Source organism: Mesocricetus auratus, unplaced genomic scaffold (genome assembly GCF_017639785.1).
Source record: "Mesocricetus auratus isolate SY011 unplaced genomic scaffold, BCM_Maur_2.0 Super-Scaffold_100691, whole genome shotgun sequence".
NCBI lineage: Eukaryota > Metazoa > Chordata > Mammalia > Rodentia > Cricetidae > Mesocricetus > Mesocricetus auratus.
In genome coordinates this window covers 19,147,966-19,171,199 of record NW_024429267.1, presented here as the reverse complement: position 1 = coordinate 19,171,199, position 23,234 = coordinate 19,147,966, and the positions used below count along the sequence as shown (strand labels likewise).

The following is a 23,234-nucleotide window of genomic DNA, read 5'->3' as shown; positions in this document are numbered from 1 at the left end:
TCCACTTATGAGTGAGTACACACCCTTTGTTGTCTCTCTAGGTCTGGATTACCACACTCAGGATATTTTTGTTTTTTTTGTTTTTTGTTTCTAGTTCCATCCATTTGCCTGCAAAGTTCATGATGTCATTTTTTTCTTTCTTTCTTTTTAAAGAGGCCACTGAACACAATCTAGATGTTGGGTTTGGCATTTTCCTCTCCTAGTGCCTGCTCCTGCTCTTGAGGTTTCTGCTTCCCCATGGATCTGACCTAGCTGAGTTAGAAGATTAAGGTCTTCTTAACTCCCTTCCAAACCTCAGGTCTCCACTTATTGCTCCCTTTTCCTCCCCTTTCCCCTCACTGAGGGTGAAATATCCTTTTTTTTTTTGTCAAGGACAGTTCTATTGATTTGATACTGCCACCTTCATTATGTGTATTTTTATACCTCTCACTCATCTCTAAATCACCCTCTCCATGGCCATGCTGGCTCTTCATGCTGTGGGGAGTGGGGACTGACCGTTTGCCATGTGAAGGAACTCCAAAGCTACTGCTCTTTCCCTCCACAACACTTTCCTATAGGCTTGGCATCATACTCTCCTTTAAACTGTCTTTTAAAAATTCAGCCTTGTACTACATTCTGATTGCTAATGATTTTAAATTACACTGAATCACCAAATTGCATGCCAAAGAAAGCAACATATCACTGTTGCATTAGCAGTCCAAGTTAAGAAAGCAAACACTGGGCAAAGAATCCTGTTCTGTAGATAAGGGGAAGAAGTTTAAGTCATCGACCAACAGGAATGTTTTCCATATAAAACATTATTGTTTTTAATTTGTTGGATTTGAAATTCTGGATCACATTTTGGCCTCTAATTCATATTTTGAACCGAGGCTACACTTCACCAGCATCCGACTCTTTTTTTTACTGTTTCTTAGCAACAGGAGTTTAATCACCAGAACAGGTTGCACCAGTGTCAGTCTGTAGTTGGTGATTTAAAGCAATAAAGGAAAGAGGTGCATTTCTGGCAGGTGTATATTTCTTGTTTGCATCATTATATTATATGAGATGTTTCTAATTAGGGAAGCAGGAGACAAGAGATGGTAGAAGGCAGGTGTGGTTAAAGTATGCTATGTGCATATTCAGAAATGCCACAGGAAAATCCATTAGCTTATATGATTACTATGCATTAATATTTAATATTAAAAATGAATGATGTTGGGCTTGGAGATGGGATGGTTCAGAGAAAGGCTTCGCTGCCAAACCTAGTGGTTTGAATTTGAGTCCCAAGATACACATGGTGAACACACACACACACACACACACACACACACACACACACACAATAAATGTAATAAAGCTTCTTTTCTTTTTAAAATTATTAGCTCTTTAAGAGTTTTATTCAATATGCCTTAATCATACTCAGTCCCCCAGCTCCTCTCTGATTCACCCCCATTCCCTACACACTCAACTTTGTATTATTTTGTTTTGTTTTTCAAGACGGAGTTTCTGTGTAGTCTTGGATATCCTAGAACTCACATAGATCTGCCTGCCTCTGCCTCCTGAGTGCTGGGATTAAAGGCATTTGCCACCTATTTTTTCAATCCTTCATGATAACTTTGTGGTGTCCAGATATCCTTGAATGTGTGGCCATCCACTGGAGAGGGGTCGACTTACTAAGGGCTGCACTCTTTTTTTAATTTTTAATTTTAATTAAAAACAAGTTTGTTTCACATGTCAAACCCAGCTCCCTCTCCCTCCCCTCCTCTCCTGTCCTCCTTCAACCCTCCCCCAACCCCTCCTCCAATCCCCACTCCACTCTCCAAGGAGGGTGGGGCCTCAGGCCAAATAAAATGTAGGACACAGTGTCCAGAACATAGTAAATTTAAACTGATGGTACCACTGCACTGACATCACCTATATGTAAACCTCAACATTGTATATGGTATCCTCTCTAATCTTTAACATCTTTTACTCCCTTCTCTTTTCTTGGAAACCACTTGACAAAGACAGTAGATGAAGGACAGCTCACTCTTGTTCTTCTCTGTTTTCCCTCCCTTTGGTCTTCAGGAGATCAGGGTGTTAAGGTGAGGGAAGACAAGTTCGTACAGTATTTGTCTTTGCAGAGCTGACAAGCCCAGCTGGGATTAAAGTTGAACTTCACAAGCACCACATCAACCAGTTTACAGACCAGCCTTGAAGCTGTGAACTACTCAAAGTGACTCATGCCATCACTGTCAGCAGCAAATATTTTTAATCAACTTGTGGATACTGGAGAGGAAAAACAGGGCACCGATGAGAATTGTTGAAATAATTTCAGCAGGATATTCATGTATAATAAAAGGAAGGGCATAAACTCTGAGTTAAAAGGACTATTTGGGGTCTAGAGAAATGCTCAGCAGTTAAGTTAATGCTCTGCTCTTACAGAACAAGGCGTGTGGTTCCCAGCACCCACATCCAGTGGCTCATAGCCACCTGCAACCGCAGTTTTGGGGGATCCAGTGCACTCTTCTGGCCTCCTTGGGCACCCACATGCTCATGGCATACATGGGCACATAAAATACCAAAAAGACTTTTCTTTTTTCTTTTTCTCAAAAAGAATGCTTATTTTCCAGGATTTCCAGCTCACATGCAATTCTATCTGTAGACCAGTCCTGCACACCAACAATGCCAAGCTTGCCTGCCTGGAGCAGGACAGGATTTCTATCATCCTCTCCAAACATCAGCTGCCGAGGTCGGGAAATGCTTGCTCTGGTGTTAAACACTTCCTGATTAAGGGCCTGAAAGGAAACATGAAACAATGTGAACCAATTATAGCAGACCCTGTTCTCACCCAAACTTCAGCATCAGGCATCAGGAGCACACATTTGTAAGTTCACAGTCCTGTGGGATTATCCAAAACTTTTATTGTTATTGTGTATGTGTGTGTATATGAGTCTTGGGCACCATACTAATACTGCATGAATTCATTGTTTTTCTACTTTATCATATGTGCAACTCATTCTCTGTTGGTTAAATCCTCAAACACAGAACTGGTGACTCCAAAGTGTGTGTTATTGTAGTCTTTTGCTCACTTGCCTTGCTTGGTGATGTGTGTTCACACATTTGCCAACAAAAACTACAGACTGTTATTTTAGCAGTTAGATGTTTTATTTCTTTTGACACTTTGGTAGATGGAATGGGTATTTCCTGATAGTTTTAATTTGCTGTTATCTTATGAATAAGTTGAGCATCTTTTCAAATGTTCTTAGAGATTCTGTCTTTCCATTTATCTGACTAGTCTGTTCTCTTTGATCCTCTGGAATTTTGAGGTTTTATGTTAATAAGTATTCTTTATATGGCAGTTAGTTCTTTATGACATGGGCAATAAGTCAAATATTTTCTCTGTGTAATTTTTATTTTGTTTTTGGAACATTTTTTATTCTGTGGAATTTATAATAATTATTGTTAGCCAGACATCAGTCTTTCCCTTTATGGCTCTGATAAGGATGAAAATTAGATTCCCTCTCTTATATTAAGAAAATAATTGTATTCTAATTTTACTACTAGTAGTAACACCTCCCTGTAGTTTTCCTACTTAAGTAATTCATCCATCAAGGACTCACTTTAGTTCAAAGCATGCAACTTTACTCTTTTGTACATGGCTAGTGGTTGGGAGAATGGAAATCACACCACATGCTGAAATATAAAGGAGTTAGTAGAGGCATTTGGTGACACAGATGTTAGAGGCTGAAAGAGTAAAAGATAAATACTGAGGGAACCAGGCTGTAGGCATGTGGGTTTAGTAGAAGCTGGGTGAAATCATGAAGGAAACACATTTAGGTACAGATAGGAGGTAAGAAGACAAGTCTGGCATAAGATGCTGGAGAAACAGGAGAGGAGACTGGGAATGAGTGGTTCAAAAGGTCCAGAGGAAATTAGCACATGGTCCCAGGGTTCAAGTTTTATCCATGAAGAGAAGAATCAAAAGTGTCATGCTGCAACACGGAAAATGGAGAATGAGAATTGACCATTGCAATTAGCAACAGGGACACCACCATCTATCTTCATAAGAGGCTTCAGAAGAGCCTCTGCAGCCCAATCCTGATGAGAAGAAGTTCAAAGAAATCCCACTCGTCTTGAGGAGTGAAGGCTGGGGCAAGTACAAGCTGCTCTTTCAGGGAGTTTCTTGGAAAGGAAAGGAGAAAGGAGGTGAAGTGAGGTCTGTGGGGGAAGTAGAGTCACAAGACAGTCTTATTCTGATGGGAAAAATAACTGCATGCTCGTTTGTTCTTATAATCCAAAGATTCATGGGTTAAAGATTTAGTTCTCATCAAAGAAGTGTCTCATTCAGCAAATGAGACCATCATAGAAAACCACAGCTGGACACAATGCAGGGATCATTGGATCACAGGGAATACAGCCCCAGTGGATACATTTACATCAGGGCTCCCACATCTGTGGTTTAGGGAATGAGAACATCATGGAAGAGAGGCCAGAAAGATTGTAAGAGCCAGGATATGAAGAAGTTTACTATGAATGTCTCTTCTAGAAATGGCTGCATAAATAAGACTCAAACAATGACAACATCAGTGGGAAGATTAAGTCGATGGGGAAAAATTTCACATGGTCCCACCTCTAGGCAAAGAACTACATGAAACTAATGCCTGCTGAAGAAGAGGAATTAGCATCTTCTAGGGATGAGCCCCCTTACTGGCAAAGTACTTATCCCTCGAACTTTATATGCACAAACAATAAAAACAGACTCCTTAAATTTATTTAGCTGTTGTATTTATATGTCTCTGTGTGGGCATAGTTGAAAATAGATTTGTAGGAGAGGTAGCCCTTGAAGGCGACAGTGGTACCTAGGCCATCCTAGGCTACTACATGCTTCTGTAAGGATGGGCAGCCTCACCATGGGCCTGAAAGCTATTGAGCTGACACCATGAGGTTCTAAAATGCTGAGCCCAAACAAATCTCTCTTCCTTCAACCTTACTCCCTCAAATGTCTGTCACAGCAAGGGAAAGCTGACTTACACTCAGGCCCATGAAAATGAGCTAGGGCATAAAGAGCACAGATACTGTTGACAACTGAGCAGTTGAGAGGAGACAGACCCCAGTGTACCCAGCAAGAAATCTGGCCTTCACAGTTAAATTCTCCACATAGGACATAAGCTTCATGGAGTAAGCTACAGTAGAATCTGAGGTGGTGGAAATCATGCACGTTTATTCCCAGCTATTTTGATCTTCTTGGTATGATGGCCAGTAAGGGGAAATATGTGTGAATAACTTGGTAAGGGAGAAGTTGTGATGTGAACATATGTGAGAGTGGGTAGAGAACTATAGTGATGATTTGTTGGTAGCGTTAGGGTAGAGAACTGCAATAGTGATTTAAAGTGAGATCAGTTGGTATGATGAGTTTTTGATGTAGATACAGATTTGAATGTTAGAGATTAAGACTTAGATTTAAACAAGGTTGTATATAGTTTGACTGAGAGAGTATAATCAAGTGAAGGAAGGAGCAGGAAAATGATGTCTGCAGTGGAAACTGAGGCAAGATGAGAAGGAAAGTGAACATATTAGAAATGGATAATGAAAGTCAGTGAAAGGATGGAAAAGTCAACAGTTATGGACTCTGCCATCATCAAATAGTGTTATATTTAAGGTGCCAGAAAGAATCAATGGCATATAGCTGAGATGGTGGTACACACTTGAAATTATAGATGGTTACAGTTTTTATAATACCAGAGAACTAGATTGTGACTAAAAGTGTTTACAAGGTACTCAGAATAAAGACAGATCGTTAGAATAGATGTTTCACGGACCATCAAAGTCAGAGGGCACCTGGTCCCATGAGTATGAGGGTTCTAAAGATATTGTGTCTCTCATTTTGGACAGTGGACCCAAAGAAATTGTAATTTCCTAGGAATCTCACTTTGGGATAAGAAAACGGCTAAATTCAGAGCAGTGAAGAGAGTTGTTGCTTGTCAGACCTTGCCTTATAAAAGAGGTTGGGCACTGGACCATGATGGGAAGTGATGGGTGGCACCAGGCACTGGCTGTATTTGGTAACTATGTGTTTCTCTGGCCCTCTACTTCAATCTAAACCTCTTGCTAGGACGCCAAAGATGGACTCGAGGGGAGGGTTGTCACTGAATTTCTTTGTCCTTTCCAGTGTGGGCACATTGAATAAACCTCCTTTTCCTCCTTGTAACCATTAATTTGTCTCTTTTAATTGGTTTATTAAGAATGGGTGATGAGGGGCTGGAGAGACAGCTCAGAGGTTAAGAGCATTGCCTGCTCTTCTAGAAGTCCTGAGTTTAATTCCCAGGAACCAAATGGTGGCTCACAGCCATCTGTAATGAGATCTGATATCCTCTTCTGGTGTGCATGCATGTATGCAGATAGAACACTGCATACATAATAAGTAAATCTTAAAAAAAAAGAAAAAAGCAGCAACAAGAATGGTGATGAAGCTTGGCTTTTAGGGCAGCTAGATCACAGGCTCTGACCCTAGGGAATTATAGACTCATCCAGAAACTTGACAGTGATCCAGAGGCAATAGCTTTAAGGAAGGAGAGTGAATAATCAAGGGTGATTGAATTCAAAAAGGCGAAAGGAAATAGCTGGTAATATGTGATGACATGAGAATCAATGATAGGATATTTCAGGCATGAGAGAATGTTCTGGAGCAGTGATCAAGAACAAAGAGAAAACCTTTATCATATCCAAGCCTATTGGAACAAGGAGAGTGGAGAGAAATCATTGATTTCTGAACTATTGGGCTAGTGGTATGCAAGTTAGTATGTTCTCTTTAGGCTGTGATTCTCATGCTTGGCAGTTTAATGATGTCTGGAGGCAAGAGTCAGGTACTCACATACATGCATATGTGCATGCATGTGCCTCTGTCTGCGTGTGTGTGTGTGTGTGTGTGTGTTGTGTGTGTGTACTTTTAGAGATCACTGATTCCAAAGTGCTGCTAAATTTGAATCACTACCTTAGACCAATGAGGTGAAGGGGACATGAATATATGAGAATTACTCAGAAGAGTTACTGAATATATGAGAATTTGCCTGTAGTTGAGTGTATGTTTCAGAGAACACTGTTGGAAAATTTATGATGATAGGAAATACACACGATCAGAAGTGATGATAGGGAGAGGCAAGGGTCAATTTGAGTTTGGGGTGAGTTTCCTCTTTTGTTAGAGCCTGTTGGCGGTTGCAGTACCAGAAGAACATGAGTATTTCTTTCTCTCATGGTTTTGGTGAATTCTTTGGAGATCCAGCTAGAAGAGCAATGCCAGATTCCTGAAGAAGAGATGGTTTTCTGTAGTCTAGTCACCTGGGAACCTTCAGAACTGATCTCTGTGAATGTGACATCATGCCCCTATGACTTTGGCTATATCAGGTGTGTTCATGTTGTTTTGGTTTCTTTTGGGATTAAGCCTGTTAAAGAGTGTCAGTAGAAAGAGAGTATTTATACTTCACACTTGTTAGACTTTATGGGTCATGGAGAAATGTGAAAGGCATTTAGGGATATGCTCATAGTGTTATTAACCAGACTGACCACTGTTAAACATGAAACTATGAGTTCAGTGCTAAGAAATCTGACTGCTCTAGCTGACTTACCTCACCCACCTGCCTCTTCTATTTAGTCATCGTCACCATGCTTTGATCTGACCATTCACTTATGGATGACAAAGTGTTCTGACGACAGCTCAGATAAGGCTCTTGACCACAAAATTCTCAGCAGAGATCAGTGCATATCAATTGTCTGAGGCAATTATGTTTGGCAGCTCAGCGAGTGCAGATAAACAGTAGGGAGTTTGAAATAAACCGAGGGAACTCTGGGCCATTTTGTCAATTCTATTGTAATCTAGAAAGTTCTTTTCCTGCAAGTTTTCAGCTATGGATCTAAATTTTGGCTAGTGGCTCTTGGCCGTTTATCTTGAAAAGAGAAGATGAATTGGCAATATTAGAGTAGCTAGTGTAACAAATATTTCCAACATCAGAATCAATGTCATGCTGCCCCATACAGCTTAAGTTTAATTTATTATGGCAAAATACGTAAGACATGAAACCATGCCCACATGCCTAACCTAACTGCTCCGATTTTAGATGATAGATGTTTGGAAGTAGCTACTCATGTGCTTGTAGGAAGATCGAGTTTCCCATCATCTTCCCTCAGGAAGACTGACAAAACCTACCAACCAGTTCTTGGCTGACTGTGGGAAGCGCAAACAGGGAGAAAGCATGCTATAAATAACACTTTATATATGCACACACCTGAATATTAAGGTAGAAATGATGAGTTAAATGTTTGAGCACTTTGACTATATTCCTATTGCTAATGGGCAAATAATGTACTGGAACACTGTGTGACATTTCAGTGAAATCCAGCTAATTGTTTGATGGTGTTGACTTTTCAGTCATAGATTGCCATTGACATATATACAACATTTTTCTGGTGTACCCAATAACATTCAAACACATAAAATACTGAATTCAGAAAAATTAATCATTTTACATTTTAAGAATTAATTGATCAGTATATAAATTAATTACTACTTGAGACTATTGCTGTGTAATTATTAGCAATTTAAGATAATGGAGACCTCTGGTCTGAGAATGAGGCCCAAGTTATGATCTATAATTCAAAGAAAATCAATTAGTTGTATTACTTGGGAAAAATCGTTGACCTCTGTGAACCTTTGTGCCCTTAATTTTAAGAAACACAGTTCTGTCCTTGGGGGCTGGGGAGATGGATGAGGTTAAGAGAGCATTCTGTTCTTTAAAAGGATCCAAGTTCAAATCCCAACACCCACATTGGATGGCTCACAATTGCCTGTAACTTCAGCTCCACGGGTCTGATGCCTCTGGACTCTAAGGGCATTATTACTCATGTGCGCTTATCCATATCCAGACAGACAGACAGACAGACACACAGTTAAAATACATTTTAAAACAATTATAGCTCTTTCTTATTTTAAATCCCCAGAGTCTGTTGCCTACTAAGAAGTGACATAGGTTAGAAAACTACAACAACAAAAATTGGAATTTATATTTAGCATTCCTGGTACTTATCAATTATTATATGCTCCAGAACCTTCCTTCCGATTATCTTTTTGAAAGGTGGTTTGATTATAAGTAGCTGTGGCTGTTGCCTTCCCACATCTCACTCCCAGTAGTCTGTAAAGTCATATGAGCATGCGGGTATCTGTCTGCTTTTGTGGATTCACCATAGTGGCTAGCAGGACATCTTGAATACCACTGCTAAAATAAGTTGGCACATAGAATGAAGGAAGACGGGGGGGGGTTGGAGGTGGGGGAGGTGGGGAAGGGGTGAGGATGGGGTGGGGGGGTGGAGAAGTGATAGGAGGAGATAGCTAACTGCTCTCCCAATGGTGGGCAGGCGATAAAGGAAAGGTTAGAGGTAGACTGGTCCCCCAGCTGTTGTTTTTGGTAGTGGTATTTGTTTGTTTGAGACAGGGTCTTTCTATGTAGTCCTGGTTGTTCTGGAACTTGCTATGCAGTACAGGTTGCCTTGAAGTCACAGAGTTCTGCCTGCTTCTACATCCCAAATACTGGGATTAAATGTATATACCACCATGATTAGCTTGTCCCCCAATTTTTATGCAGAAAGAAAATTAGAACAAATTATATAAATGTTGGAAATGGTTTAATCACTCTACTAAAATTACAGTGAAGATCTTTATTTCAAATGTATCTACTATGTGGAACTCAAGATCAACATAACCACATATCTTATTCTTCTCTTAGGGAAAAAATGTACTAGAATTTTATCTAAATTTTGGTTTATAAATTCAGGTAAGGAAATTAATTGAGAAAACTGAAAAGAGACCCAGTTTAGAAGAGGTATGTGTCTACAGCACAATTCAAACTCAATGCTAATTTCTTTTGGTGGGGGATAATATTTTAATGTATTAAAACGCCATGGTCAGGCAGTGATGGCACATGCCTTTAATCCCAACACTTTGGAGGCAGATCTCTCAGTTCGAAGCCAGCCTGGTCTATAGAACCAGTGCCAGGACAGGCTACAAAGAGAAACTCTGTCTCAAAAACAAAAACAAAAACAAACAACCCAAAAATAAATAAACAAATGCAACTCTTGGAGTTGCACAAACCTTTAGTATCATTGTTTCCATCAAAGTTGAGAAAACTGAGACTTCTATCATCAGAGCCTGCCCACCTACTTTCTGCCATCTGCAGTGCCCTCTGCTTCCCAAGAACCTCAGCTGTAGAGACAAATGACAACTCATTTACATAATCTCATAACCCAGCAGCATAACAAAGAGGAACCATCTTCTGGTGACCTGATTTGTTTATTTTAGATCTACATAAAAACATATGTGAAAACTCTCATAACATGCCATCATTATTCTGGCACTTTCTTATCTTTAGTAAGTTTTAAACATGCTAAAGCTTTATGCTTTTGTGGCTGATAAACCAAGATTTCCACCCTACAAATGACTGACTTTGTTAACTTTGGTTTGCATCTCATTCTTCTGGCCTTGGATTCATGAGTTCCCCCAGAATCTATTCAGTGATTGAGATGTATTCCTGTAACACTTGAGACTAAGTCCTACAAGCTGTGCTTTTGTGTCCTCGATCTGCAGTGACCTTTGGTGTCTGCTGCCCATTGAGTGGAAGGTCTTCCTTGTGAAATCATAGACTAGTGCCCCAGCTCCCTCTCAGCTACTTGATATCACCAAAACAAAAATACCATTATCATTGTCTACGAAGGAAAAAGGCACGGTGCCCTGTCTCTTTAAAAGCCGAAGGATAGGGATCACAATGGAGTTGATTCTCTGCGGGCTGTGCCTTGAGAATTTTCTGGCCCAGAATCAAGTTCCAGATAATTAATTATGTCAGTAAAAAGCTCTGATGGTCTGTTCTCTTCAGAGAAAAGTGACATCACTCGTAGAATTCTCTGGCAATAAAGGAGAACAAAGCTGTGAGCACAGGAAATAACCGATGAATGTCCACGAGTGCATATTTTATCAACTTCAAAGTGCACTGCGAGGAGTCATTCTGTGGGACTGCCTCCCTGCCTCCATGACTTGGCCAGGGCCCTCTGGGCAGCAGAGAGGGAGATGGGAGGGCTGTGTTCCAAGACACAAGCTGTGGCCTGATCTGAGTGTGCTGTTCTCAGAGAAGATACTAGAAAGATGACAAAGCTCAAAAGATTTGGCCAGACCCGGCAAGCCAATCAAGTGATGTAGTGTGAGGAGATCGCAGCAGATGCCGAGGCTTCAGCTGTGGATGAGGTCAGCTCAGGAAGCTTCCCGGCTCTCCCTCAGACTTCCTTTGCTTTGTGCTCACAGGACACTGACTCCCACACCTACCCGCACTGCATCACTGCACAAGAGCACACAGCTCAAGTCTGAGCCGTTTCTTACCAAAGTGACCTTGCACAAGCAATGGAGTCTCTCAAAGCTTTAGTCTTTCTTGTGGCATTGGTGATAAGAGAAACCCATTGTTTGTTGCTGATAAGACGTTTGTGGAGTTAAGAGAAACCCATTCATGTTCCTGATAAGACGTTTGTCCGTAGGCAATGAAGTATGGATCATTGTTAAACTCAAGTCTGTCCCTTCCCTGTAAAACATGTTAGTATCATGTTAGGTGTCTAGAGCTAGGCTTTTATTGGCCAAAACAGCTTCACTTACATAACACCTTAAAGAATATTCATAGAAAATCAGCTTCAAAATTTGAGGTGCCACATATTCCACCTTCAGAGACATACATATTCCTTTGATCCAAATCTTTCTTTGAAGTGTTTTATATAATTGCCTAAATAAAACCAGTTATATTTAAGCTATTTAGAATGTGTATTCTCAGTGAGACCACTATAGTTTCCTAAACAGTGAAAAATTGGACCTTGGGGAGGAGATGCGAAGAATTTTAGATGATTTATGGCCCTTAAAAGTACCCTAGTACATAGACTTGTATGTGATGTGTCTATGATACTAAATTTCATAGTGCCGCCTAAGGAGTAAAATATCTGAAAGAATCTCCTTGGGAAGATAGTACTGATTAAAAGTTACAAAAAATATATAAATCATTTATAATTTTGAAAACCTGACAAGACGTTTTCAATGTTGTGGCATTCCTTAGTCACAATGTTTTTTAATACAGTTGTATCATTTGAATCTCAGAAAGTTCAAATTTTTTATTATATCATCTATTTATTCCTTGACAATTTTGTATGTGTATACAATATTTCCTGTCTATCCCTTTTTTTTCCTCCCATGCCTCCTGAACCCCAGTGGATTTTCCCCTCCTACCTTCATACCCTCTCCACTTTTTTTTTTTTAAATCCACTGAGTCTAGTCAGCGCTGCCTGTTAGAATGTTGACAGACAGTGTTGCCTGGAGCTTGTAGAGGTCTGATGCAGGTAACTATGGCTTCAGGGAGTTCATGAGGACAACGTCCATACCATTTCACCTCTTCAGAGATGTGTGTGTGTGTGTGTGTGTGTGCGCGCGCATGTGTTTGTGTGATATAGATGACCATACAGCTGGACACCCCGCAGTTGCTTATGCTCAGCACTTTGACCATTATGAGTCTCTGCATGAATCACCATCCACCAAGGAAAGAAGTGTCTCAGACTCAATACCCAATTAAAAAACCCCATGTGATATCTTCTTCTATGAATGCTCTATATTTTATACAATGCTTCCTAATAGAAGAGGTTTTGTAAATTTTTTGTTACAAATGGCATCGTGTTTGTCAAACAACATTCATTTGTCTTGTTTAAATGACATATTTTGGGGGGATACGTAGTACATATCTTTTTGAGTGCTGTGTGTGTGTTTGTGTGTGTGTTTGTGTGTGTGTGTGTGTGTGTGTGTAGGTCAGAGGTCAACCATGGGTGGGTGTCATTCCTCAGAGGCCATCCACCTTGATTTTTGAGACATGGTCTCTCACTGGCTTCAAACTCTCCAACAGGCTAGGCTGACTGGCCAGCAGCCCCCAGGAGTCTGCGTATTGCCTCCTTTCCACATCTAAGATTACAAGTGTGCATCATATTGCCAGGTTTTTTATTTATTCTAACATATATTGTCAACTGAACATCCTCTTACCTCTCAAGTAACATAATTTGAAGGTATGAATGGGAATCAGACAAGATAATGCACACCTATAATCCCAGAATTTGGGAGGCAGAAGCCCCTGAGGGTTGCTGCAGATTTGAGGCCAGCCTGAGTTACACAGAGAAAGACTTTATCTTTAAAAAACAAAGTTATAGGATTAAATTTTTTAATTTACTACTTGTAAAGACTCTGGGTTTGTTTGCTTAGAATTTATGTTCAGAGCCTCTTCCAGGCCAGAGACTGGGCCTTGGTGATGTGACAGCCCAGAGCATTCAGTGGAGGCACCAACCTTCCCCACCTCTGTCCAGTGGTCTTGGTCACTTTGCAATGGAGATGACCCCATTTATTCTCAGATTCTGTGATTCTTAATAACATGTATTGATAATCCCCAATGCAACGTATCTGCTGCTGTTCTCAGCCGCACAAAGGAATGCAAGAACCCTGAGTTCCTGTGACACACACCCCCAGGTAGGGATGAGCTCCACCTTTGTATTTAGCACTCATACAAGTTTCCTATTTTGTTTTATTTTGCTGTTGATGTTCAAATGCCCCCAGATTAAGGCATACCACTTTCTTCAGTGGTGTAACCATTAACGAGCTGCCCATCCTAGTGGGGACACTCCTATTTAAACTGCAGGTCACACAAAGACATGAAAATAGAAAGGCACTTTCTAGGAAGTTAAGGGGTTTCAGTGGGAGACAAAGGGCAGATGAGGGAGGGTTATATGGAGTAAGGGGAATAAAACCCATTTTATATATATACACATACATTGTTTACCTCTGAAAAACATCATAAACTGGGCATGCCTATGGCTCTTTAATGAATTGCCTGTATTTATAGGGTGATATTTCAAATCAAGAGGGGACTTTACAGGTACACTGTAAATTTGTTTTAAAAAATTGAAAATTAGCATTTCCTGTTTGTACTTTTATTATGTTTCTCTTTTCCTATACCGAAGGACTTGGCTTTGATTACATCTTCATCCGTAGATGGTCCACTGTTGGCATGAGTGCCAGTACGAAATGTGCTTCTTAATGGATGCTGCTTTCAGCAGTGCTGAGAAAAGGTTAAGAAAGAAATGCAGCTTCTGCTGCAATGTGTTCTCTCAACAGGGAGTGAACTGCAGATTAGGACAGTGCAGTCTAACTTCTTGAATCGCATTTTAAAACCTGGTTCAAGGGACAGGAGAGGTGGCTTCGGAGCTGAGAGCACTTGTTGCTCTTGCAGAAGGCTCGGGTTCAGTTCCCAGCACCCAGCTGGCAGCTCACAGCATCCCTAATTCCAGCTCCCCGGGAACCATCTCTGCCTCTGGACCTCCTTGGGACCAGTCACATGTGTGGTGCACATATATACGTGCAGGCAAAGCACTCCTATGTATAAAATAAGTCTTACAAATAAGAAAAGAGTGTTTCAGAAAAGGTGTTAGCACTGGCCTGGGCTGCCATCAGTCTGTTAGACTCATAGGGTAAGAATTGAAGGCATGGCTATGAGTGTGTTGGAAGTCACGGGGTATTGAAAGCAACAGGAATGAGAAAAAAAAAATACCAGGGCTTTGACCTATTGAGTCAGTCTGTGGAAAGGCTTTTTGTAGTGTTGCCCAACTGATCCAGCTGTTCCCCTTCAGCCAGTTCACTGTGATGAGGGAACGAAAAGAGGAAATTGCTTTCAATGGACATCTACCATGTGCCTATTGCTTTCAATGGACATCTACCATGTGCCGGCAACTATGCTAGCAACCCCACACACGTTTCATTCCAGATCCAGCCATTCCAAGTCACACAGCTACAGTGAACAGCAGAACCTCAGGGTGTGATTCCCAGAGGGTGGGAATAATAGCGTTCATTTACCAGGTACCTTGTACGCTTTAGGTCAAGTACAATCTGTGAGGTTGTTGTTGCTGTGCCCATTTTACAGATGAAGAGACTGAGTTCACAAGCTGACTCACTCCCTCAAAGTCACACAACTGCTGTGCATGTTTCTAGCACAGATTCTCAGGTGTGTGCCCTTCCTACCACATTGTATCTCCTGGAGGGACAAGACTTGACTATTGCCCTGCCCTGTCCTGGCCTGCCCTGCCCTGCCCTGCCCTTCCCTGCCCTGCCCTTCCCTTCCCTGCCCTTCCCTGCCCTGGCCTGCCCTCGCCCTCCTTCTAGCAAATATCCAGTGTAACATTTTCTGCTAGGTCAGGATGGCTGAGGGTTTCTTTGTTTTGTTTAAATTAAATTGTAGTTTTGCCAGCTGGTCACTTGTATGGTACAAATATAGAATTTGCTTAGGCAGGAACTGAAATGGATAGAAAACACACTCACCTCAGGGGAACACAATGCTGTGTGATTCAAATAAACCTCATCTATAAATTATATCTCACCAATCTAGTCTTACCTTTTTTTTTTTTTTACTTTAATGCTTTCTCTTTTGAAAAACCAATGTCTATATTTCTCAGTCCCGATCCACAACGGTACAAAAGCAAGATGAGAGGCTTATATAGTTATCTTTTCCCTCCCCTGCCTATGCCCCTCTCATACCTAATAGAAATGCCAAGTTTTAGGGGCTGCGGAGAATGGCAAACACACACGCCCTACACCTCTAGGCACTGGCAGTTGCCTCTTTTTCCTGCCCTTGACCCACAGCGATCGTGTGGTCGGTGCTTGCTGTAGTACAGCCAGTGTGCTGTGCGTGGCCCAAGGTTGCAGGTGTCTACTTGAAGAGTGCTCCATGAAACCCACCCAAGCGCCACCTGAGACAGCAGGCCCCTCCTCCCCACCCTCCCTCGTGCTGAAACTGCATGCCTTGAATTCTAATTTACGAATTCTTTTAATTGTCATTTGGGTTTTTTGTTGCCCATCCCTTACTGTGGATCTCAGGAAGGAATAGATGGTGGTGGGCTGGACAGGAGTCTGAGTGACAGGCCCCTGGTTGCACTCGGATTTACCCTTACCCTCTGCCCTGTCCCATTGTTCTATAACCAAAATGGTGCCTTTCCTCCCTTGGGATGAGCCCTTTCCCATGAAAAGCTTTGGTCATGCAAACAGCTCTGTGGCAAGACTAGCCTGCCAGTCAGTTCCTCAGAGGAAATAGCATCAACAGATTTCTCCAGGGCTGACCTCATGCTTTCTATACTAGCTGGATGGGAGGCAGCCCTAGAGAAATAAATGTAAGGGAGAGAGGAATGTCCACCCATAAGCCCAATGATGGCAGAGACGCCTGGTCTGCTCTACGACCTGACTAGCTGGCTTATGTTGACAGCATTACACTTTCTGAGCTAGAGAAGCCACGATGAAATATCTGTATGTACTTCCCATGTTTCAACGATTTCAGCTTCTCGCTGGAATCACAGAGAGTTAACTACACAGAGGTAAGCAGTTTAAGGGCAGGCCCCGAAGTCTTTGGAATTTAAGGAATCATCACAGCACTGCATGAGGGAACCTGTGACCTTATCTAATTTCTAATCCAGGACATAGCAGCTGCCGTACTATTAATATCCCAATGTGTACAGAGAGAAAGAAAGAGAGAGAGACAGACAGACAGACAGAGACACAGAGACAGAGAGAGACAGACTGACAGAGACAGAAACAGAGAGACAGAGACAGAGAGACAGAGAAAGAGACAGAGAGACAGAGAAAGAGACAGAGAGACAGAGAGAAAGACAGAGAGAGAGAGAGAGAGAGAGAGAGAGAGAGAGAGAGAGAGAGAGAGACCACCTAAGTTTTTTTTTAATGTATTTACATCCATGGATGTTAGTGATGTTTGAATGACTAACAACAAGGAAATTTGACTATGCTTTTTAAAATGTGTTGCATAGAATTTTAGTTTTTCTTAAAAAATGGTAGTCTCTAGGCAGTGAATTGGGAATGGTTTTTATTTTCTTTATTTGAATTTTTAAAATTTAGCAAAATAGACAATTCTACAAAAAAAAATCATTGTAACCTCTTTCTCCTTCCTTCCCTCCCTCCATCCCTCCCTTTCTCCCTCCTTCTCTCTCTCCTTCCTTTCCTCCCTTCTTTCTTTCTTCCTTCTTTTTTGTTGACAAGGTCTCTCTCTGTAGCCCTGGCTGGCCTGGAACTCCTGAAGCCTTGACTGGCCTCAAACATACAGTAGCCCACCTCTGACTCTGAGTACGGGGATTAAAGGTGTGTGCCGACACATCCTGGCTGTTGTGACTATTTCCAACTGTATAACTCAGTAGCATTAACTCTGTTGACCTTGTTGGGCAACTGTTACCACCAAAGAGCTCAAGAAGTATTTTTCTTGCAAACTGGAAACTCTGCACCTATTACACAGCACTTGCTTTCCTCCTGGATCTCATCCCTAGAAACCACTTCTGCTTTGTCTCCATGAATTGGATGACTCTAAGTGCCTCATATAAGCGACACACACAGCATTTGCCTTTTTGTAACCGACACATAACCCTTAGCATAACATCGTTATGTTTGGTTGATACTGTAGTATGTGTTAGAATTTCCCTGCTTTTAAAACTGAACAGCATTCCATCGGATGGGTCTACTGCATTGTTTATCTATCATTTGGGGGTGGACATTTGAGTCCCTTCCAGTTTGACACTGAGCATAGCTGGTATGAAGGACTTCTACATCTATCTACTCTAACCACTGTTCTCAGTTCCTTTGAACACACACCCAGCTGTGGAATTGCTGGATCATATAGCAAAGTGTTTTCAAGTTTTTGAGGGACTTCTGTAGTCGTGTGCACTGGCTGCACCATCTTACTTGCCCACAGGTACCTCAAGTTTTTGAGGGACTTCTCCTCTCGTCGTGTGCACTGGCTGCACCATCTTACTTGCCCACAGGTACCTCAAGTTTTTGAGGGACTTCTCTCGTCGTGTGCACTGGCTGCACCATCTTACTTGCCCACAGGCACCTCAAGTTTTTGAGGGACTTCTCTCGTCGTGTGCACTGGCTGCACCATCTTACTTGCCCACAGGCACCTCAAGTTTTTGAGGGACTTCTCTCGTCGTGTGCACTGGCTGCACCATCTTACCTGCCCACAGGTACCTCAAGAGCTCTGATGTGTTGCAACCTCACTAGCACTTAACATTTTGTTTTGTTTTCGCTTTGGTAGCACCCATTCTAATGGTGTAAATATCTATCATTCAATGGTGGCTTTGATTTGTATTTCTCTAATGATTTGTGATATTGAGCATCTTTTCACATGTATTTTTACTGCGTTTATTATCCCCCTCCTTTGGAGAAACATCTGTATAAGCCCTTTGTTCATGAACAGTTTTGGACTTGTAGAAGTTTTTTTATTATTCTGCATATTAACTTCATTGGCCATACATGCACTTTTCCCCAGTCAGTAAGTTTCTTTTCACTCTGCTGGTTATATTCTTCAGTGCTTGGAAGGTTCTAAGCTTGGCACAGTCCAGGTAATCTACAGTTTTCCTTTCTTTGCTTGTGCCATTGGTGTGTTCAAGAAACAACTGCCAAATTCATTATCGTAAAAATAATTTCCTTGTGTTTTTATGAGACTTCTACATATATTTTGATTGATTTTTGAGCTAACTTTAGTAAATGCTCAAAGATAAGTGTCAAATTTTACTACATATGTGGATATCCATTTTTCCAACGCTGTTGAAAGCTCTTGTCCTTCAACACTGAGCAATCTTGACATCTTTGTGGGAAATCTTCTGTATAGCTTTATTTACAGGTTTTTCCATTCTGTTGGTCTACATCTTTGTCTTAATGGCAGCACCCCACCATCTTGATTATCATAGTCTTGTAATTAGTTTTGAAATCAGAAAGCATTTGACCTCTAACATTATTCTTTCACAAAAGCGCATTGGTTATTATAGAGCTCTTAAGATTCCATGTGAATAGTAACCTGAGTTCTTCCATTTCTACAAAAAAATCATTTCAATTTTGAATGTTTTATTTTTAAAATACCAATCTGCTAACTTGAATATAAAAGCAAATTTTAACATGATGAGTTGCATCTCTTCCCCATATTCTAATGAAAGATTTTTCTTGGTTAGGGGTGTGAATGCTACACTTTTGTGGGTAATCTCTGTAGAGAACTTTAGGCTGTTCTGTGCCATACAGTTGTAGAGGAAAATTATTTCAGAGAATGTAAAAAGTAACATTTTAAGCCCAAATGCCCTTTTAAACCAACCATGTCTGAATGTTCTCCTGGTATGTTGTATTACTAACCACATTATCTTTGCTTTTTAAAATCCAGGAAAAACTGGGTTTCGTTTCTATAATAATAGCTAATAACATTATAAATTACAACTTTTTAGCTTTTAATCCACTTATACCATTACTATTTACCTAAGCTGGATAAACATGTAATTTAATTTGTATGAGATTTAAAGATAACCCGTTCCCTCTTGCAACATTCTGGTGGAATGTACTGTTTTTCCTTATTTAGTTTACATATTTTCTTTTGGAATAAACTATAGAGAACAAAGTGGCTCCTGAATTATAGACAAAGCTGTCAGATGAAAGGCTAAGGGAGCTGACAAAATGGAACTGTTTAGATCTTTTGAAGAAGGGTTAGTAGTTAGGGTTGTCCTGAGGGGCTCAGGACCAGTTCGGCTGACCTTCTCACTTCACATAACTTAAATTTACTCTTCTTGATTTCAACAAATATTTACGGAGTGCCTATCATGTGGCAGGCACTCTGTGAGGGATGGTAGACACAGCCTCTGTCCTCACAGTGGCTCACCACTCCAGGAGGAAATAGACAAGTAAACTAATAAATTACCTTATGTAAATAGATACAGAGCACTGAGTTCCCAGAATGGGGAAGCACTCACAGAATAGCCATGTTCCGACCTTCCTGCTGCAGAGATGGGACTATATTTAAGCAGTTAACTAAACCATACAAAGGAGTGGTAGTGTTTGGGAATAGCATCATTCTGGGTCTTCCATAAGTAAAGACAGATTTGTTTTTGTTTCTTTTTCTCAAATATATCCTTGGTTGAAAGCCAGCGGCTTTTGGCAGAAATGCTGTGTTTAAAGCATACCAGATCATTTTCTAGGGGTGGCCATCTACCCTCCCTGCTGGGTATGCTTCCTCCCAGCCAAGTCAGAGGAAGACAGGGGCCAGAGGGGTATCACCTAAGAGTCTGCAGCAAGCTGCCTACCTTAGGTCAGTGTTTTCTGAAGTCTGTGTTTTGTCATAAACACACAGCTTAATATTAAGATGCTGTTATTTGGAGGGGAGGAAGAGGGATCTGGGACTGACATGTGAAGCAAGCTTGTTTCTAATTTCAATATATAATAAAAAATTTTAAAATAAGAAATAAATAAATAAAAAGAAATAAAATTTAAAAAAAGATGCTGTTACTATTCTGGAAGGTGAAAGGGCTGTCAACAGTTTTAAGTCATAGTGAGACTGGAATGAGCAGGTCCGTTGTTCTGCTGTTCATATGTAGGAATAAAGTACCTGAGAGGATTTTGAATGTGCTTACCACAAAAAATGGTAAATGCTCAAACTGTCTTGATCTTACATATTAATATACATTGAGGCATGACATGGTTCCTTGTAAGGATGTGTCAAACCAAATAAGTGATACTAACCTTGTGAAAAGTTATAAACTGTCACTTACAGTTTTCCTGTGAGTACTGACACAGGAGGTTTGCACTGTTTATGTGAGAGTCAGAGGGTCATTGTCATTCCCATTGTGCTCCCAAGGTGACATGCCCCCACGTCATTCCACTTGTGCTCTTAAGGTGATCCATGTCCCCATTTCAGAAATGCAGAGGAGGACACAAGAGCCAGATTGTTTTCCCTGTACACTGGTCACTGTAACTTTGCTCTTTTCAGAGACTTCAGAATCCAGCAAGTTTAAACACAGTAAAAATTAGTAACAGGCAAATAATCAATAACAGCAGTTTTCCTTTCAACACATGTGTTTTGAGGCTCAGCTTCTGAGCACTGTGAGGTCAGTTAGGGATGCTCTGTTACAAACCGGATGTTGTGAACTACCCAGTCTCCTTACGGGCATCTTCCATAGTGTGGACAACTGGTACCTGTGCCTGGGTCTGGCCTGGATTTTCAGCCCAGCTTCCCAGGATTCTGTTTCCTTAGTCACTAAGGCTAATTTGCAGGCAAACTGGGATAATCGGTGAGTCTCTTTTGTCTTCAGGTGGTAAATACATTGCCATTTCCAGGGACTCTGTTGGTGTGAAGGGATCACGATCCTTTGGTGAAGAAACGTCAATGGTACTAATAACCCCAGAAGATCATGGAGGAAATCCAGGAGACAGAAAGTCCCTGGAAATGAGTGAACCTTCAGTTAACATCACGTGTACTCGAGAGGGCACAGAAAAAAACTGCCGACTTGATCGTCCTATTAGGGGGAAGGTTTTTATTGTGGGTAAGAGAGAGAAAAGATCCTGAGGCCTCTGGATTTGTCCAGAGCAGAGAGAAAATAAAGCAAACTAGACATGGCCAGGGCTATAAGGATGCAGGAGAGCTGGAGAGAATAGTGGAGATCGAAAAAGATAGAGCATGACAGAGGCCAAGAGAGCTTGGCTCTCCACACAGCACGAGAAAGCAGGGTAGAGAGAAGCCAGATAGCGCCAGAGAGTGCAGGTGAACAAGTCACAGGGATTATAAAGTGACTAGTGGGAGGGGCTTTGGACCTAAGGCACAGAAGTCTGTCTGTGGTGCTGAGTTGCTGTGCTTGTCCCAGAGCCGTGACTTCCAAATGCAGCTATGTTGCAGAATCACTTGTAGAGATGTTTTTTAAAAAAAAACAAAACACAGTGACATGGGGGAAAACAACCACACAATGGAGGTTTTCTTGCCTCAGGTAAGCATGGCTCAAGGGCCTGGGGTCAGACCATCAGTAGTCATCAACCAACGACACAGGCCAGCGGCTTCCAGGTGTTTTGTCTGATGACCTCAAAGAATGTCTTTCACAGCCAATGGAATGGTGAGTTTAAAGAATAGCTTTATTTTCAGTGAGAGTTTAAGAGAAAGTAAGTAAGGAGAGCTCCCATATAGCCCTGGGGAGGGGAAGGGAGGAGAGGGGAGGAAGAAGGAAGGGATGGAGGGAGGGGAGGTAAGGTCACTTTGAACAGTTAGTTCTCTCCTTCCACTTTACAAGTGTTCTAAGACTCAATTTCGGGTAACCAGGCTTGCCCACTCAGTGTCTTCATCTTGATGGGTCCCTTCTGAGTCTTCATAACATACGTGTCTTACCACATCACTGTCCTGTGGATTAAAAGCCCAAAGCTTCTTGCTGCTCCGTGACTCAGCGTGTGACTCACAGGGTTTAATGTGAGGACATCATTATTATTGTGCTCTATCATCTTTTTGGATATTTCATAGCCTTTCTCTTAAGATTCTTATTATTTCTTTAGTGAATATAAGAGTTTCCCCTGCAAGTGTGTGTTTTAACCACAAACATGCCTGGTGCCCTCTAAGAAGATGATATCAGATCACCTGAAGCTGGTGTTACAGACTGTTGTTATCTAGCCAAGATGTGGGAGCTGGGAGTTGAACCCTGGGCCCTCTTCAAGAGCAAGTGCTGTTAACTATTGACCAGTCTCTCCAGCCCCATCTTTACAGTCTTGTTCCTGGAACACTCTCAGCTAACTAAGCCCTTCTCCATCTTTACTCATTGTGAGATTTCAGATATGTCCTCCTGGAAGCCTCTCTTTGCTCAGATTCAGGTCAAGCATTCCGAATAAACGTCGTTACTCCTTGTGTTTCCTTCAGCACATGCTTACTGTGCCATATGATAAATTATTTCCCATTGTCAGTATCCCTTCACACTTGGATTTCTCAGGCTACAACTGTTTTTATAATACTAAATAATGTACAATGTGAATGTATGTTATCTAATGAATGATGGATTCAGCTCTGCTTTTGAGCCTGTTTCATTTTATTATGCCTCTGACTCTGCAAAGCCCAAATGCTCTGCCTTGATTTCATGACTCACCTGTGGCCCAGGGCAGCATGGGGTGGCTCTTTGCTGCCCCCACATGTTTGAATCAGCTCCTGCTGCAGCCAACTGAGGCCACACCCAATGTTCTCCTGTGTTACCACAGGCACAAAGGGCAGTAGGTCTGATGGCAGAGACATGGGACTCCCATGTTTCTTTATGTGCCTGGACCTCACTTGTTTATTGTCAGTAAGTAGACTGAACATTGTGTTGTCGGCTTCTTTTCCAATCCCCTTCCTCCTCTCAATCAGAAG

At 41.4% G+C, this 23,234-nt stretch overlaps 1 protein-coding gene across 3 annotated transcripts in view; it reads left to right on the top strand.

The window, feature by feature from the left end:
- Filip1 (filamin A interacting protein 1) overlaps window positions 1-23,234 on the top strand; it is a 172,943-nt gene that overhangs the window by 87,298 nt on the left and 62,411 nt on the right. The window contains exon 1 of one of the 3 annotated variants that reach the window (XM_021229338.2): window positions 21,850-21,966. The exons of the other annotated variants lie outside the window; for them this stretch is intronic. Within the exon in view, the coding sequence (XP_021084997.1) occupies window positions 21,943-21,966 (24 nt within the window). The 5' untranslated portion in view covers window positions 21,850-21,942. Of the gene's footprint in view, window positions 1-21,849; window positions 21,967-23,234 lie in introns of those variants that run through there. 3 annotated transcript variants of the gene reach the window in all.